The 18,412-nt window shown below is 30.8% G+C and overlaps 1 protein-coding gene across 12 annotated transcripts in view; it reads right to left on the bottom strand.

Moving 5' to 3' along the window:
- The window catches only part of LOC105300614 (vacuolar protein sorting-associated protein 13B-like), a 361,156-nt gene that overhangs the window by 254,794 nt on the left and 87,950 nt on the right, over positions 1–18,412 (bottom strand). For 11 of the 12 annotated variants that reach the window (XR_002783438.1, XM_023538219.1, XM_023538222.1 and 8 more), the window contains one exon: positions 12,294–12,418. Coding sequence is in view for 10 of the 12 variants with exons in the window: in XM_023538219.1 (XP_023393987.1) it covers positions 12,294–12,418 (125 nt within the window). In the remaining 2 variants the exon portion in view is untranslated. Of the gene's footprint in view, positions 1–8,709; positions 8,963–12,293; positions 12,419–18,412 lie in introns of all 12 variants that reach the window. The other variant, XR_002783439.1, reaches the window with a different exon arrangement.

Here is an 18,412-nt window from a genome sequence, read left to right as displayed (position 1 = left end):
TAAAAATATTTATAGATTTAATTAAATTCTAGTTAAGTTCATTTTAATTAAATTTATTGAAAATCAACTATACACTAGGTCCTAAATGCAAGTATGAAAAATGAAACTAGTTGAGATGCAAAAATGATAAAAGTTCTATAATAACAAGATATAAGCTCTTTTTCAAAGTAAGTGAACTTTCTTCCTGAAAAAGACAAGTCTGATACAGAATTAAATTCTGTATTTAAACGAGTTTTAACACCAACAATCACAGAGCAAGAAGGAGCCCAAACACTACTCCCACATCCATAACTCTTCAAAAATTATGGCAAAAGCTTATGTATATTTGAGGTAGAAGAAGGGGCTAATAACACAAAAGAATATTCTTAGAACATCCCAAGTCACGGTTACAGCAGCAACTTATAACAAGGTCTGGAAACCCCTCGTGCAACTATGGAATTTACACATCTCTGAATAAGAAGAGTAAGGACAGTTATTTGTAAGCCTGAATACATTTTCTGCAGATTAAGGAAAGCCACATAAAGATGCAGAATAAAAACAAGTTAGCTACTGACATATGCTACGTCATGGATAAACCTCAAAAACATTTCACTAACTGATTTGAAGCCAGATACAGGATACCACATACTGTCTGATTCCAGTTATTTGGCATAAAAAATAAATTTATGGAGAAAGAAAGTAGATTAGTGGTTATCTGGGGCTGAAGATTAACTGTAAATGGGCATGAAGGATCTTGCTGGGGTGATGAAAATGTTCCAAAACTGATTTATAGTAAGTTGTACTACTCAGTAAAGTTACTAGAAATCACTGAACTGCATGTTTGAAATGGGTGAATTTTATGCTATATAAAGTATACCTCAATAAATCTGTTTATTAAAAAAAAATACAAGTTAGCAAAGCTATTCGTATGGAAGGGTGCCTAAAGATAAAAACTTATCTTTTTTTAGAAACTTGCAATACACTCTCATCAGTGGTGGAAGGGACTGCTAATCTTTAGTATTGATTCAGACGGGCAGAGCTAAAATTGAATTCCGACTTCACTATTTTATGTATAAGCATTCACAAGACAAAGATATGTATAAAGTTGGTATGATAGTGTCTCTCTCATAAGGTTGTTATGAAGATTAAATGAGATAATGCATAAGACTCTTAGCACTACTCCTGGCGTACATATGCTATTATTAATATTAATTCTGTACTACTAAAACTCTCCCCATTAATTTCTCACACTCCACTTACATAAGTTAAAAAATAATTCTGTTCATGAATTTTTAAAATCTAAATTATATGCAAATTAAAAATATAAGTATTTCTCAATGAATATAAGTAAAATAAGCATGAGATATGATTACAAAAATATGATTTCATTCTGAAAGTCTTGTCAAAAAATTAATCTCGATAATTTATAATCAAAGAGAATATATCTTCACATGAATGTATATATTAAAAACTTTACAATAAAAAACCTCTTATTTAGAAAGACTACAGATTTCTAAAGTTTAGGTACATTAAACATTATAACCCAGGAAAATGTACATTAAGAGTACAAAGCAAGAATGTAAATTTAAAACATTTATATTTAAATATATAAAGCTTTTAACTGAAAGGCGGTAATATAACTTAATCTCTAAAAATATTAGATAGTAATTCATGCTAAAGTAAAGGCTGAGAAATCAAAGTTTTAGAAAAGCTTACATTAAATCCAGAATTGTCAAACACATTCTACAAAATCATTCAACAAAAAACTAGAGAATGTTTTTTAAAGCTGGAAAATAAAACAATGATATATTTAATTGATTTATTCAATGAATTTTCATTTATCTGTAGGAAGCTATATTTCAGTTCCTATCCCTATCTGTTCTACTATTAATTAGATGGTTTTCAGCGCAAATATAAATCATTTAAAAAATTCAAGAGAAAGATACAGACAATTCAAAAATATTATTCAATCAAAAACTATGTAAAACATCTCCAAGAGAGCAAAAAGGACAATTTTGTAATTAAATTTTAAAAGACAATATACACTGCTTCTTAAGCAATTTTTTTCTCCTTAAAGTTCCCTTACCTAATAGAATGTATATTTTCTACTGCAATGCGGGCCCGTATCTTGCCTATTTATTTTATTGGTGCATCTCTAGCCAGGGCCCTGCAAAGCTTTTGGCACACAATGGGCATTCATCACATATCTATGGAATAAATCTGAATGAATGAACAAAGAACAACCTCAAGTGTGCAAAAGGGCAGATAAACACAGTGGAAAAACTCACTCGAGTTTAAAAAAAAATAAAACTGAATGGGGAATGTTGCTCGCAAAATTAAAGAAAATATGCACCCTGTCTATCGGGGTCATCCTTCTCTGCCTGAGTCATCACATAAGGATACAAAAGAAGACTTAAACCTGTTAAAAAGTTAGTAAAGTTCATAGAAAAAGTCAATAGAAGACAAAAACAGTCGGTATTAACAAAACAAAGAAAGACTAACAAATATGCAAGGAAATGCTTGAATAACAGTGGAAGGACGGTTTTTCACTAACCAGAAAGGGCAAGTGTGCCCCAAGTCACACACAACACAGAATTCCATAAGATGGAAGACTAAGTTCACGCACATAGCCATCTGGCATGTGGCCCACTGTTTTATGCCTGACATGAGATTACAGCTCAAATAAAAATATCACACCTTAGTAGACAGTACTAATAAGAACTAACAAACCATTTGCTTTAAGAAGTGTGGTTTAAACTGAGCTACTCCGCTACAAAGGGAGTTATTACAATAAAAAAGCAGAAACAAATATTTCAATAAGTTATCCAAATCAAAAGAGAAAGCTGGTATGAGAACAGTTTGCACTATGAACTTTCCAAATCAAATTTTACCATATGTTGTAATGGAGAAATTGATCAAGATGGAGTATTTTCATTCTGATCATGCTTAAACACCTCTAGTGTGTAAGCTAATGAGATAAAATAAAGCATATATAAATAAGGCAGTAAAATTTGGGTCTCACAAGATAGCACATTCTTGTGTGTCCAATCTAAAACTTTAGGTGGGCAAAGGAGCATTTTTTTTTAAGGACGGTCAAGTTCAGATGTGAACTGAATACATGAATGGAGCCAAAGACAAATGAAGATTGCTGTATTTCGCACTCTCAACTGCCCTAAGCTTCCTTAAGAGACCTAAAAATTTTAAGAACTGTAGAGCATTTGATTGAAATAATTTCAGAAGTCATTCACACATTTTGATGAGTTTGAATCTTACTTTGATGAATGAATCATACCCTGAATCATCTATCTTTGAAGTAACATCCATCGTTAGAAAAATAATCTTAGAATAAGTGCCTTGGCTGAACTGATTTACCACTTAATATCTCAAAGAGCTATTATTCTCTCAGATTTCATTATTCTCTTAAATTTCAAATTTAATAGCAATGAATACTAGGCCTATGATAGTATTTTTTTTTAATAAATAATGCCCACAAAAATAATTTTGAATTCCTTTAGTATTATCACTGTTTTTAAAAAAAAAAAAAACTCCCATTTTCCAGTAATTAATAGCACTACTGCTAATAACAAAAAAGATGACAAAGTCAACAGGTATATGGATTTCAAAGAAGAAGGTGTGTGTGTATGTAATCCTAGATATATTGGAACCATGAGGTGTTTACAAATCATGTTAAAAATAGGTACTAAGATCCCAATCTTCCTGTTGTTTCTAAAATCTTCTATGTCCTCCTAAAACTTATCCTAAATAAAAGTAAGTAATCCAATGAATGGTCATTTGATTGGCTGTTCATTTGTTTTCATTTTGATTCTATTTTATTTGGTACTATTAAGCTTGTCTATAATCTAAAGACCATCATGCACTATAACCTTTAAAGAGCTTAACAGTTATATACCTTTAGAAAATTTTGAAAATTTAAAGAAAGAAGGAAAAGATCTCCCTATAGTGTAGAAAGTTATAAAATCTTTCTACAGAAAAAGAATTTGTTGTAAAAGTCAGCCATCTCTGTAAACACTAACAGCAAAAACTACTATGAAGATAAATTTGTAAACAACGCTAAGAATTCTAACAAATTCAACTTTCTCCCCCTCCCAATTAAGTAGAACTATTCCAAATATGCACTTGACCACTTTTTACTTGCTCAAGCTACACAAATTTGTAAGAAACATTGTGTCAAATCTAAAAAAATAACTATTTCAAACAAAAAGCAAAAGATAAACAGGTAAACTCAGCTTCTGGCTTTGGAGTTAGATTAAGAGAGAGAGAGACAAGATTAAAAAGCAAGGTGGTACCACAGAATTGGTGAAAAAACATGTAAATCATATATATAATAAGAGATTAATATACAGAATATATAGGAAACACCTAAAACACCACAACATAAAAAATCTCATTTAAAAATGGGCAAAGACCTGCAAAAGAATGAAACTAGACTGTTGTCTATTACCACGCAAAAAAATTAACTCAAAGTGGATTAAGGACCTGAATATAAGACCGGAAACAATAAAATGCATAGAAGAAAACATAAGAACGAAACTCAAGGACCTTGGACTTAAAGAGGATTTTATGAATTTGACCTCAAAGACAAGGGAAGTAAAAGCTAAAATAAATGAATGGGACTACATCAAACTAAAAAGCTTCTGCTCAGCAAAAGAAACCGTCAACAAGGTAAAGAGACAACCATCCGAATGGGAAAATACATTTGCAAGCAACGCCCCCAATAAGGGCCTAATATCCAAAATATACAAAGAACTCATACAACAAAAAAAAGCAAATGATCCCATCAAACAATAAGCAGAGGATCTGAACAGACTCTTCTCCCAAGAAGACATACAAATGGCCAATAAATATATGAAAAGATGCTCAACATCGCTAGGTATTAGGGAAATGCAAATCAAAACCACAATGAGATACCATCTCACACCTGTCAGAATAGCTATAATCAACAGGACAAGTAATAACAATGCTAGAGAGGATGTGGAGAAATAGGAACCCTCATACACCGCTGGTGGGACTACAATTGGTATAGCCACTATGGAAAACAGTATGGAGGTTCCTCAAAAAACTAAGAATTGATCTACCATATGATCCAGCAATCCCACTACTAGGTATTTACCCCCAAAACTTGAAAACTCATATCCATAAAAATATTTGCACATGTTCATAGCAGCATTATTCACAATGACAAGGACATGGAAGCAACAGAAGTATCCTATGATAGATGATTGGCTAAAGAAGCTGTGGTACACATATAAAATTGAATATTACTCAGCCATAAGAAGAGATGAAATACTGACATTTGTGACAACATGGATGGACCTCGAGATAATCATGCTAAGTGAAATAAGCCAGACAGAAAAAGTTGAAAATCACATGATATCACTTATATGTGGGATATAAACCTAAAAGCAACGAATGAACAGGACAAACAGAGACTCATCAACATGGACTACAGACTAGTGGTTACCAGAGGGTAGGGGGTGGGGGAGGAGAAGGGTGGTAGACTGAGTATAGGGGGTCAAATATAGCGGGGGTAAGGGTGAAGTGGGTAAAGGGGATCAAATATATGGTAGATGAAGGAAACTGGACCTGGGGTAGTAAACACACAATAGAATATTCAGATGTCAAATTTTAATGTATACCTGAAAATTATATAATTGTATTAACCAATGTTACCTCAATAAACTTAATTTAAAAATAAATAGAAAAATAAATAAAAAATAAAAATGAGCAAAAGACTTGAATATATTTCTCTAAAGAAAATATACAAATGGCCAAAAAGCACTTTAAAATATGCTCAACATCAGTAATCATTAGAGAAAAGCAAATCAAAACCACAGTGAGATACCATTTCATATTCATTCGGATGGCTATTATCAAAAAGCCAAAAATAATAAGTGCTACAGCACTTATGGATGTGGAGAATCTGAAACCCTTGTGCATTGTTGGCAGGAATGTAAAATGGTGCAGCCTCTGCACAAAACAGAACGACAGTCTCAAAAAATTAAACAATTACCATATGATTCGGCAACTGCATTTCTAGATATATACCCAAAGAGATGATAGCAGGGACTCGAACAGATATCTGTACATCCATGTTCACAGCAACATTATTCACAATAGCTAAAAGGTGGAAATAGCTCAAATGGATGAATGGATAAACAAAATGTGGTACATACACAGAATGGAATATTAAACAAAATGTGGTACATACACAGAATGGAATATAGCTTTAAAAGGGAATGAAATAAGTAGGGGACAGGAGGAGAGGAAGGGAAGAAAGGGCTCCCTCCTACTTTCCCTCCCTAATTAACATCTTTTAGAAGGAAAGGAGGGAGAGAGGAAGAAAGGGAGGAGGGAGAAAGGGGGGAAAGGAGAAAAGGAAGGAAGGAGTTCTAATACATGCTACAGCATGGATGAATCTTGAAAACTTTATGCTAAGTGAAATAAGCCAGACACGAAAGGAAAAATATTGAGTGATTACACTTACATGAGGTACCTGGAGTAGTCAAATCCATAGAGAAAGTAAAACAGTAGTTACTAGGGGCTGGAGACAGGGAGTAATGGGGAGTTATTATTTTAATGGATACAGAATATAAAATTTATGGAGATAAATAGTGGTGATAGCACAATAATGGAAATACACTTAATGAGACTGAATTCTATACATAAAAATGGATAAAATGGTAAATTTTATGTTATGTATGTTTTACCACAATAAAAATTAAAATAATAATATTTTTTAAAGCAGTATGGTACAGCTGAAGGAGCTCTGAATCAAGAAAATGAGGATCAAATTGCAGCATTGATATTAACTAACAAAACATACACTCTAAGGTAAGTAATCTGACCTCTCTGGGACTCAGTTTTTTCATATTTGAAATGAGAAGATTGTAATAGATGATGTCAGTATTTCTTTTCGGTTAGAAACAGTCCATGAAAGCACATTCCAGATGCCAGAAGAACCAAAGTTGAAAATCAGGCTGTTGCCACTCAAATAGAGATAAGAGAATCAACATCCCAGTTAAGTCTTAACCAGTTTTAAGACATTCTGTTAAAGAGAATGTTAATCACAAAAGCAGACAGATGAAAATAAACATGGTTTTGGAAACAACGGAGTACCTCCAGGAACTTTAAAAACACTCAACTCTATGTTCTTGAGGCCTTCAAAATGTGGTATTATAAAAAGAACAGAGCAGTTGAGCAAACATCATTTTGAGACCTATGGAGTGGATTACTTATTCCCTAGGTTTGCTAATAAATAAATACTGGCATTTTTGTTAGACTTGAAGAGCCTATCCTCCATTAAAGCTGAAAGCATTTACTCTGGTATTATTCTGAGTCAGGGCAGAAAAATGACTGCTCCAGTTCCCATTTTAGGGTGACAAAAGGATCATTATCTGCCTCACCTCCCCTTTAGACACCACATCAATACCATGAGCCTACTAGCACCAAATCCTGTATTTCCTACTTAACACTGAACTCAAACTTAGATTGCTCAGAAGCATTTCCTACCACAAAGGAACTATTCAATAACTTCACTAGTCAAAGCCCAGCTATCTGGTGCTGTACTAAAGTAAAAAATGGGTGCTTAGTGGAATTCCTAAAACTTATAAAGGAATGTGTGTTTTCCATGTACAAAAATGGCTCATATGTAAGCAATAATTATGAAAAAGAAAAAACGTGAAAGTAAATTTTGATTCTATAAAAGAAAGAACTTTAGAGCTGCCCAACAATGAATCTGGCTGCCTCACAAACTAGCTATCTCCCTTTCAATAAAATGTTCGAATTCTGATTAGACAACTATATATCAGACCTGTGTGAAAGACTCAGAAATTGAAATAATACCTAAGATTCCGCCTAACCCTAATATCTACAATTCTAAGAGATCAGCATCACAATAATATCTACATACTATCAACTGACACTGGGAAATTTATTAGCTATGCTATCATAACTAGCCTCTCAATACATGGAAATCCACTGAGCAAGAAACACATTGAGCCTTCAAAGCTGACTAACAAAAGATAATGTATGTCTTCATTCCTTCGAGTAAGAAAGGGAACAAGGACTATGGAATTAGATAATCCTCCATGAGAATCCTTGTCCAGCCACTGTGTGACTTTGGACAAGTTATATAACCTCTGAGTTTTAGTTTTATAAGAAGGAATATCATCTTATCTCACAGGGTTGTTATTAAAAGTTTGTTAAACTAAGTACCTAACAATGCATAAAAAATACAGAATTACCTTTCAAATTCTACCCATTCCTTAATAGCCTGCTAAAAAGTTACCTTCTTCATGTTCTCCATGACATTCTAAGCCAAAGAAATTTTTCTCTGTACTTGCAAAGTATGTTACATATTACCTCTATGAATAAGGTCACATTTCTGAACACTCAATTACAAGAGAAAGTGAACTTGAGGTTGTATTATGGTTGCAGTTTAACAAGCCTGATCAGGAAGAAACAGGGCTAATAAATACTTGATTAACTAGTTTAACTATATATTTATTAAATTTTATATGGTTTAACCATTTTTAAGTTTTCATATTAAAAAGCTTAGACATCCTTATTTATGTCCAAATCTAGATTCCAAGTAACTTTCCAAATTCCTCCCTGACTATATTCATTCACATCTCCAATAGACTAACCCCGATTTTGTTCAAACAATATTATCCCCTAGAAGCCTCAAAACCCCAACCAACCTTTCAATACCTGGACGTCTTTATGATTCAACCATTAAAGCTCAACTTCTCTGAAGCCATCACTGTCGTCTCAGGAATATTTTCTATTTTCTTTAAACAGGACATTTTTCTTAAGCTTTAATTTTGTAATTTAAAGACCACTGTTTTCATATGTCTAGTGCTCTCCCCTACCAGACTATTAGTTTTCATGGTCAGGAGAATATCTCTTACTCTCTTTGCATCCTTCTTTATTCTTTCTCCAATCCTAACATGTAGCACAATGCCTATCAAAACACAGAAAATCAAAAAAGATTTAATGAATGACATCTAATCTCTCCTAATACAATTGAAGCTTCTTAAGGAAAAGGAAAAGTACCAAAGAAATAATAAAAGAAACTGACACAAGCTTCAGGTACTTATTTTTAAATTAAAATTCCAGATGTATAAATCATCAATGTTTATGTAATAGAATACTGTATAATGACAAAAGCAAAAAAACTAAACTCTATACTATCTAAACAAACTATCTAAAAACTATACTCCATAGTATGGATGAATCTCATAAACATTATTTTGAGTGACAGAGGCCAGTCAAAAAAGGATATATGTTGTAGGATTCCATTTATATTAAATCCAAGAACAGATAAAACTAATCTATGCTATTAGAAATCAGGATAATGATTAACCTTGGAGGACTGAACAAGAGAGGCTTTTAATATCCTATTTCTTGATCTTTCAGCTGGTTACCAAAGATCAGTTCAGTTATGAAATACCATAATATACGTTCTTTTCTGTAAGATATTATTTCAATTAAAAATTTTTAAAAGAGTTGAAATACTTATCATTTCTGTTCTAATAATATGTTAATAATGCATCTTAGAAGCCTATAGGCATTACCCTTTGTAGAAATTTTAAATATAACTATCTATAAAAACCAACACTTAATTCTGCTAGTGATAACAAGGTTATATTTTACTGCCCTTAAATCAGCCCTTTACTGCCATTTTTAAAATATCTTTAAAAAAAGTGGTGAATTAAAATTTAAGTTAATTGCTCAAGATTTCTGTAATTAAATATCACTGATCACTGTCTTTCCCATGATATCCTACACATTTCGATCCTGTTCTAAGGGGTTAAAATAACTAAATGTTAACCTGATATAAAACATTAAGGAAAAAGTTTTTGTTGAAAAGTTTATTTTTGTACGTTTGGAAATTACGTAATACAAAATGAAAAATAAAATATAACCAAATATTTTGAAAAAATAAATTCTAAGAAACAGGAATTTAGTAATAGCTTGCTCATTGAGGCTAAAATACATTAACAGGAACATTTAAATGGAAGAAAAAGAATTTACTTTAAATGTTACTTAAAAATTTACTAGCAAACTTGATTAAAGTAAATGGTAATTAGCTTCAACTTCACACACAATTAAAAGTTCAATTTAAAAATATTTTTAAACAATAAGTATAAACAATTTTGCTCATTTACATAAAATCTAGATTTTTTTTCACTGCTAACTCAAACATACCAACTAAATTTTTTGTGTGCTATAAAATGTGTTTGTTTTAAAAGCTGTGGCCTGAAGTAAATATGCTCTTCTCATTCTTGAATGAAATGTATACACAGCATCAGAAATGTGCAGAAACTTTGGAATGTGAATTTTAAAAATCCAAATGAAACAACTTGTGTAATCTGAGGGAGAGATCATGAATGGGAACAGAGCTGATATATAATGACATAAGCAGGGTGCCTTACTAAAAAAAGTCTCACTCAATGCATGAGTTAAATAAAACTCAGTTCTCAAGTGATTTTGATTTAATTCAAGATTATATATTATATCTGGTATTTTATTCACTTCATTTAACTAAGATACATCTCAGTTTATTGAGTTTTGTATTTATTACTTTCAATGTAGAGTTACTAAGAATAATTATGGTTTATTTTCTATTTATTAAGGGAAACAATTTAAAGAAACTATTTCATAGTAATACAGTTCTGCAGAGCATAACGAAAATATGAAATATGAAATAATGAGAAGTGGTGTGACCTACAAAAAAGCAAATCATATCTAAATAAATATCAGCATTCTGTGATCTCATGCTTTTAGTATTTAACTGGAAAATCTTCTTTTAGATGTCAGTGGACATATTTTATAACACATTTGACAATATTTATAGTAAGCCCTATATATCCTTAAAATAAGCCTTGAGTATTTAAATATTCAATATTTTTCATATAAAGGCTTATAATCCATTTTGGTAAACTGGGCTTTATTTTAAAAAGTTGTTAAGCATTTTCTATAGTATATCGCACTGTATTTCTAATAAAATTTCAGTGTTATGAATGGTAAATAAGCACATAACTGAGATAATAGTATCACAAATATCTATTAAAGTTGATATGACATATCATCTGGGATATATTCCACGATATTTCTTAATAGAACAGAATATAAAACTTGACTCAAATGCAACATGCTATGTATACATGAATAAAAAGTTGAAAAATGAATCTCTAAACATAATAAATGATATATGAGGAATACGGAAGACTAAAGACAAAATTAAACTTATGAAGAGAAAATACGAACAATCATTTAATAATGACTTCATTTTATAAAAAAATCTGGTTGTAGGACAACTACAATTCTGTATATTTTTAATTTTCTGGATCAACAGGAAATCTCTTTGAAAATGTAAACATTACTTTACAAATTTCATTCTAAAAGATATATTATTTTAAAAAAACGTTATTAATAAATGAAGTACTTTGGATTAAGAAATATGTTTTCTGAAAGTTATGTTGCTTTTCATAAATAACTAAAATACATCCTGTGAAAATAAGCTTACTAATTAGGATGAGAAAAAGACATATTCCAAATAATTGAAATAATCTAAATTTTAAAATATAAAACTATTTTACTTTCTATTATATTCTAATAATTTCATATATTAAACCTTATTTCATATATTTAAACAATTATTTAATATATTAAAAGTATTACTTGAAAATAAAAGAAAAGTATGATTAGTAAGTATTGACTTTCTTTCTATAAATCTTTTTGAATTTAGGGAAATATAACCTCCAAGTAAAGTAACCCAATAGTGAATGAAAGTAAGGGTTAAAATCAATTTCTTCCAAAATGCAGTAATTACACATAAACATGTCAAATATTTTAAAGGTGTGTCATGGGTATACTTTTCTCAGTGGCTATGAATACACATAAAATTCTTATTTATGTGATACTTTGGCCTTAATATTAATATGCAACTTTTCCTTTAATCTCTGTACTTTCTCAAAAAGGAAAAAAAAAAGCCTTTGCCTTTGCAATTCCTATTACAGTAAGAAGCAGCAACATTTTACTATAGCTCCAACACTGATTAACAGTTATTACCTCAACAACAATCATCACTACCACAAAAGGTATTATGACTTAATACACTTGAGACATTAAAAGAGATTTTTTTTGTGTCTCAGTAAAAGAGTATAAATTCAGACATTTTTCTAAAGTTTTGTATAAAATTAATTCACTGGTATAAGACAAAATTGTTTTTCTCTTCCTAAAATAATAAATAAAAATTACCATAAACCACATTTTAACATAATACTTACCAGCATGTGGGTAGTTTCAGAAGTTTACCATAAAGGGCAGTGCTGAAAGAGGGAATAATCGGTACAGGTAAGCAGTAAGATCCCCTACAATCCAAAGATGTCAGTCCTGCCTGGAAACCAAATATCTGAAACAAAAAGAAAAGATCCAAATGTTCACAGAGACAAAGTTTTAATAAGCACAGGATGAAATACGTCAGTTTCAATTTGCTCTACAACAGCTGCACGCTAAATATGTTCCAAAGTCTTTTTCCACTTCCCAAACATCAACATTTTTTTATTCAACATTAAGTCAGAATTAAGAGATTTAAATATACAACATTTCTTTAACATCCCTGCTTTTTTGACTCACTTTCTAAGTTTCACGTTTTATTTCTATACATAATTCTCATTTAGTGTTTCTTCTCTGTAAACTGTACATATTTTCTATTAAATTAACTGCACCATGCACATGTAGATATTAGCTTGAATTAATATCAGTAGTAATCAGTTACTATTATCATTTTATGACTAAAAGAATATTAACTATAAGAACAATCTTAAAAATATATTTTGACTTCCACTTACATTACACACACAGAAAAAGCATATCCAGATATATCCTAAAATGTTATATCTTCTCCCTTTTGTGTGAGAAAATAATTGTAGGACTATAGTTTCTCACCCAGTAAACTTGGAACATGGCATAAATTGCTCTTCATATGTTTAGATTTAAAACGAGCAGAATGTACTCAAAAATTTTGTAAGCATTCCCTGAAATTTCTGAACACTGTATTTGCCTTAATAGGAAGAATCAATATAACATCACATTTTACATGAAACACTGCAGAGAACTAAATATGATGTTTCTGCTCCAATTATTTCCAATAAGGTGAAAGATAAACATCTCAAACAGGAAACACTGACACAGGGATACAAAACAGTTACTGTTCTCCAACAACATGCAAAAGCAGCTTAACCCTAATATTTATCTTTCATTATTATTTCTTATTCCTTGGGTTTATAAAGCACTGAGACTTTCCTATCTCTAGGATTAACAATAACTGCTACATTCTATAATGAAACATGTTTAAAAATTCTCAATAACTAATTTTCAAAAACAAAATACTTTCATTTAATGAACATAAACCAGTGATCAATTCCTTAGAAAGTATTAAGCTACTTCCCAATAGTTTTATAAAGCTATTATACCCTTATCATTCATCAAACTGACAATGTCAAATCCTTTCCTCTAAAGTCAGTTTTCAGAGAACAAATTATTTTTTTTGGAAATAAGACATTAGTTAGAATGGCATACTTCCAGAGAAAACTGAACTGAAAAGGACCTACCTACCTATCTAATTAGTATCAAGGAAAATAAAAGTGATATATCTATTAATTCCTATAAGTCCAACTATTATACAAGTGAGAAAAAATACAGAACTGAAAATATCACATTAGATTATCTATGTCCAACTAAGAACTCTCTCAAGCTACTTTCTCATAGTCTATAAAATGCCTCAACAGTATAATCGCAGACACTATTATTAACTGTACTCAGATGGAAACTGGGTGTAGAGGAGATCCCCTGCTGTTAGTTTGCAGAACTGCAGAGGACTTTAGGGATACTCTGTATTACATAATTGTTTTAAAGCTTTTACTCAATTTACATATTCTCCAGAGATACTTCTCAGGAAACATTCAAGCAAACATAAATTATAATGAAAGAGGGCCTATCTACCACGTCAAAAATAATTATTTCAAAATAATCAATTTTCAACTCCTTAAAATTAAAGCAGTAAGTCACATATATTTACAATACCTATATAACCTAATAACTTTACAACAACCCTTGACCAAGATTACAAACATTTTATCTAGAAAAATGGAAAACCAGCACAGTATTAATTGAGGTTGCTTTCACCAAAGATGGTTCATATACTCTGAAACAGAAGTACTGAACACTGCAAAGTTAATAGTCTGAAGCAGTAAGAATGTACGAAGCAGTAAATTTTAACTACTAACAGAGATTTTAGCTGAAGGAAATGTCAACTTGAATAAGATGGCTTACATATCACAATGAAAAGTCAAACACGTACTGCCATCTTCAAAAAACAATCTAAGTAGAAAACAATAAAAATAAATATACAATCTATATTTTAACACTGTAAAACAAATGTTCTTGAATTAACATCTCATATCAAAGAAACTATAGTTAAAAACAAAACAACTTATTTCAAATAATTTAATAAAAATTAGTAGGCTAAATTAGGGTTTGCAATGGTAAAAAGACAAAAACTACGAAAAGCATATACTATTAATGACAATGAAAACACATAACTGTGATATGAAACAAATCATTTTTATGCCGTTGTTATTATAAGACACTCAGTATAACAGTATAACCAGCATCCTAAAGATGTGCCCTTTCTTAAAGGGATTAAAAAATTAAGCATTACCTTCATGTCAAAAGTTAATCTGTATACAGTAATACACTGAAACATGTAAAAACTGAATAAAAAAATGATTATAACTAGAAATCTACAGCATAGGAATTTTAGAAAGAAAAAGGTCAGAGGAAAAGAATGCAACCTGATCTAGTTAAACATTCGAACTTCAGAGCTAGAACTGCTTAGAGATTATTTAACTAAATTATCTCATTTCACATATGGGAAAAAATGAACTCCAAAAAAGATAAAGGACTTCTTCAAAATTACTTATTGCTAGAACACAAGATAATGCTTCATTTGATTTAGCTCATCTATTAGCTCACAATGTCATTCTGCCTTGCTTCCTCCCTCCATTTCCTCCTTCCCCTACCCAAAAAAATGATTAATTCTTCACTTATTCTTAAAGAAAAAAACACCTTTCTCACCAACTCTTCTCCTTCAACCATCAGTAAAAATTATTTCTCACCTTTCCTCAGCAAATATATTCAAAGAGTAGCCTAGAGAATGCTAATTTTTTTTCATTGTCTACTCATTCCTTAAACCCACTAAATCTAGTTTCTGTTCATGTATCCACTAAAACAAAAAGAAACTCTGCACTGCAACTGATACTTATATTTTTATTTCTTATGGAGAGAAATTAAGTATTTTCTCTTGACTTTTTTTCACCAACAACTTAAGTGAGGAAATAATAAATAATAATGATTTTTCCATCACCCAGAACTTAAAAAATATAAATACTGTCATCCTGTCGCCTATACTATTGAAGAAATAAAATCCTTCAAAATACATAAAGTAATGATTATAACTCAAAATTAAAAAAAATTCAATTTTAAAATGGGCAAAAGATCTGAACAGATATTTCTCCAACGAAGATATATAAGTGGCCAATAAGCACATGAAAAAAATGCTCAACATCACTCATAAAAACATGAATCAAAATCACAACAAGGTACCACTTCACAACCACTAAGATGACTAAAATCAAAAAAACAAACAATAAATAACAAGTGTTAGTGTGGATGTGGAAAAACAGGAACCCTCTCATTCACTGCTAGTGGAACAGTAAAACAATGTAACAATCCCTTGAGGGGAAAAGTTTAAAATATTAAAAACAGAGTTACCATATGATCAGGCAACTCCAAGATTAGGCATGTATCTTAAGAGAAATTGAAAAACCTGTGTTCACACAAAAACCTAAACATGAATGTTCATAGCTCTATGATTCATAACAGCCAAAAAGTGGAAATGATACAAATGTCTATCAACAGATAAAAAAAATACAGTATATCCACACAATGGAATACACTATTCAGCTATAAAAAAAGAAATAATGTACTGATACATGCAATAATATGGACGAAACTTGAAAAGACTATGCTGAATGAAAAAAAAATCACAAAAGACTGACTATAGGTTGTATGATTCCACTTATATTAAATGTCCAGTATAGGCCAATATGTATAGACAGAAAGTAGATAAATGGTTACAAAGTAGAGTAAATGAGGAGTGAATGCTAATGGGTAGAGGGTTTCTTTTTCAGATGATGAAAATGTTCTGGAATTAGAAAGTGGTGATGGTAGCATTAACTTTGCGAAAATACTAAAAATCACTAATATTTATTCTTTATAAAAGGTAAATTTATAGTATGTCAATTATCCCAATCAAGTTGTTATTTAAAAAATAAAAAGACTTACGATATAGCTGAAGCCTAATTTAACCATGACCCTTCCACGAGTTTCACTGCCTTCCAATCACACCCAGACCACCTAATTTCACTTCTGGGAGTTCAAAATGTATCCTTTCCATTTGTTATACATTTATAGACCCTTTTATAGCCATAAACAATCTTTAACATTATTTTGTTTTCTTAATTTACATAAATGGCATCATGCTATATATACTATTATGCTTCCTGGTATTCCCACCAATAATTACATTGTAGGGAAGCTATCCATGTTAGCCTCACTAGACCTCTAGTTACATATGTCACCATATGCAAAAATTTTACTGGGGCACGGGTGAGCAAACTACAGCCCGCAAGCCAAATTCGAATTCACTGCCTTCTTGTATTGCCTACAAGCTAAGAATAATTTTCACATATGAACATTTATAATCAATTTGAAGATATCAAGAACACTAAGTTGGAACCCCAAAAAGGTGAAACGTTAACCCCGCCAGAAAAATTCCATTCTTCTCATTAGCAAAATTGTAAAATTGTATCACAAAAAAAAAAGAGTATACTATTACAGTCTGAATTTGATTAACTTAAAATTTATTGAAGTTTGTTCTCTCTTACACAGGTACCTACGTAATATCCTAAATTTTACCTCTTGTCCCACAAAGCCTAAAATATTTACTATCTGTCTCTTTGGAGAAAAGTTTGCTGACGCTGCTGTAAGATAATATACTGAAAATTTGAAGAGATGGGTATAAGGTAGATGTGTTTTCTAGTTTATTAGATCCTGTGAAAGTACTCTCCAAAATGATATTAACTTATATACCCATCAGCCCTGTATGAAAGCACCATACCTCCACATTCTCAGGAAAAACTGTTTACTTAGGTCAAAATTACCAACTCTAAAAAAATCTAAAAGGTTTTGATTCTACTATAGCCTTCCTGATCTCTCTGAAGCATCTACCATAGCTGACCCTTACAAGTAGCATGACCTTAAATTTATATTGTTATATAGTTTATAGGGTACTTTCACTAATTTATTTTCTACATGTTTCAAACATCAGATGCTTTGTAATGTCTTAGCTAGTTCACGCCATATGTCGTCAAAGAACAGGTTTAACAGTTACATAAAGAGGATTTAGTAAAACATATGAAATTTTCATCTGCATGTTTTCTTCACACATCGATGCCAACTCTCAATTAATAAATTTCATTACATAAAATGAGTACTACATACCATTTCATCATATAGTCAAAATTAGGTATACAAAATTAAAAATTGAGCACTTGTTTGAGTATGTAATTGAAAATTATTTAGGGTCTTAAATGCTGCACATATAAAATAGACATTTAAATCCTCTACTGTAATATTTTAATACTGTAATAGTGAAAATTAAACTTTAAAAATGTCCTCAAAGGTTTTATATAGTAATCATCCCAAGTAACAAGAACTGCTAATAAACTTTTTAACAAATTAGTATTTTGAGTCATATAAATTAAAACCACCAAATCCTGAAATTTTTTAAATGTACTAGGCTAGTAAAGCAGCATCAAAAATGCAATGAAATATTCAAGACTCAAGGCCTTTTTTTTTTAAGTATTCAATATTCATAATACCAATGAAAAGTTTTCTACATACTATTCTCACTCTGCACAACACCTAGATTCCTGGGACATTTAACTTATCCATTATAGTGATAGTCAAACTAACCAAATTTAAAAGACAACTAGACAACATGTTTAGCAAAAGACCTTTTATAAAATATAACTTTATCTGGACAACACTATAACTTTTACATTGCCCTGGAAATTTTATCAGGATTTTAACCTATTAACAATAGCAGTGGTAAACAACTATTCCAACAACTTTTATGTCAGTATGGATGACAACTATATTGATAAACAATGGCTTTGATGACCATTTTCCTTGAAGATGAAGCATACCTTATTCATCTTTAATGCTGAATGTCTGCAGTATGGAAAGAACTTAATATTTACCAAATTAATGAATCCTACAT

This window comes from Pteropus vampyrus, unplaced genomic scaffold, assembly GCF_000151845.1.
Source record: "Pteropus vampyrus isolate Shadow unplaced genomic scaffold, Pvam_2.0 Scaffold215, whole genome shotgun sequence".
Lineage (NCBI taxonomy): Eukaryota > Metazoa > Chordata > Mammalia > Chiroptera > Pteropodidae > Pteropus > Pteropus vampyrus.
Note: the sequence above shows the minus strand (reverse complement) of the source record. Positions and strands in the feature narration are given on the sequence as shown.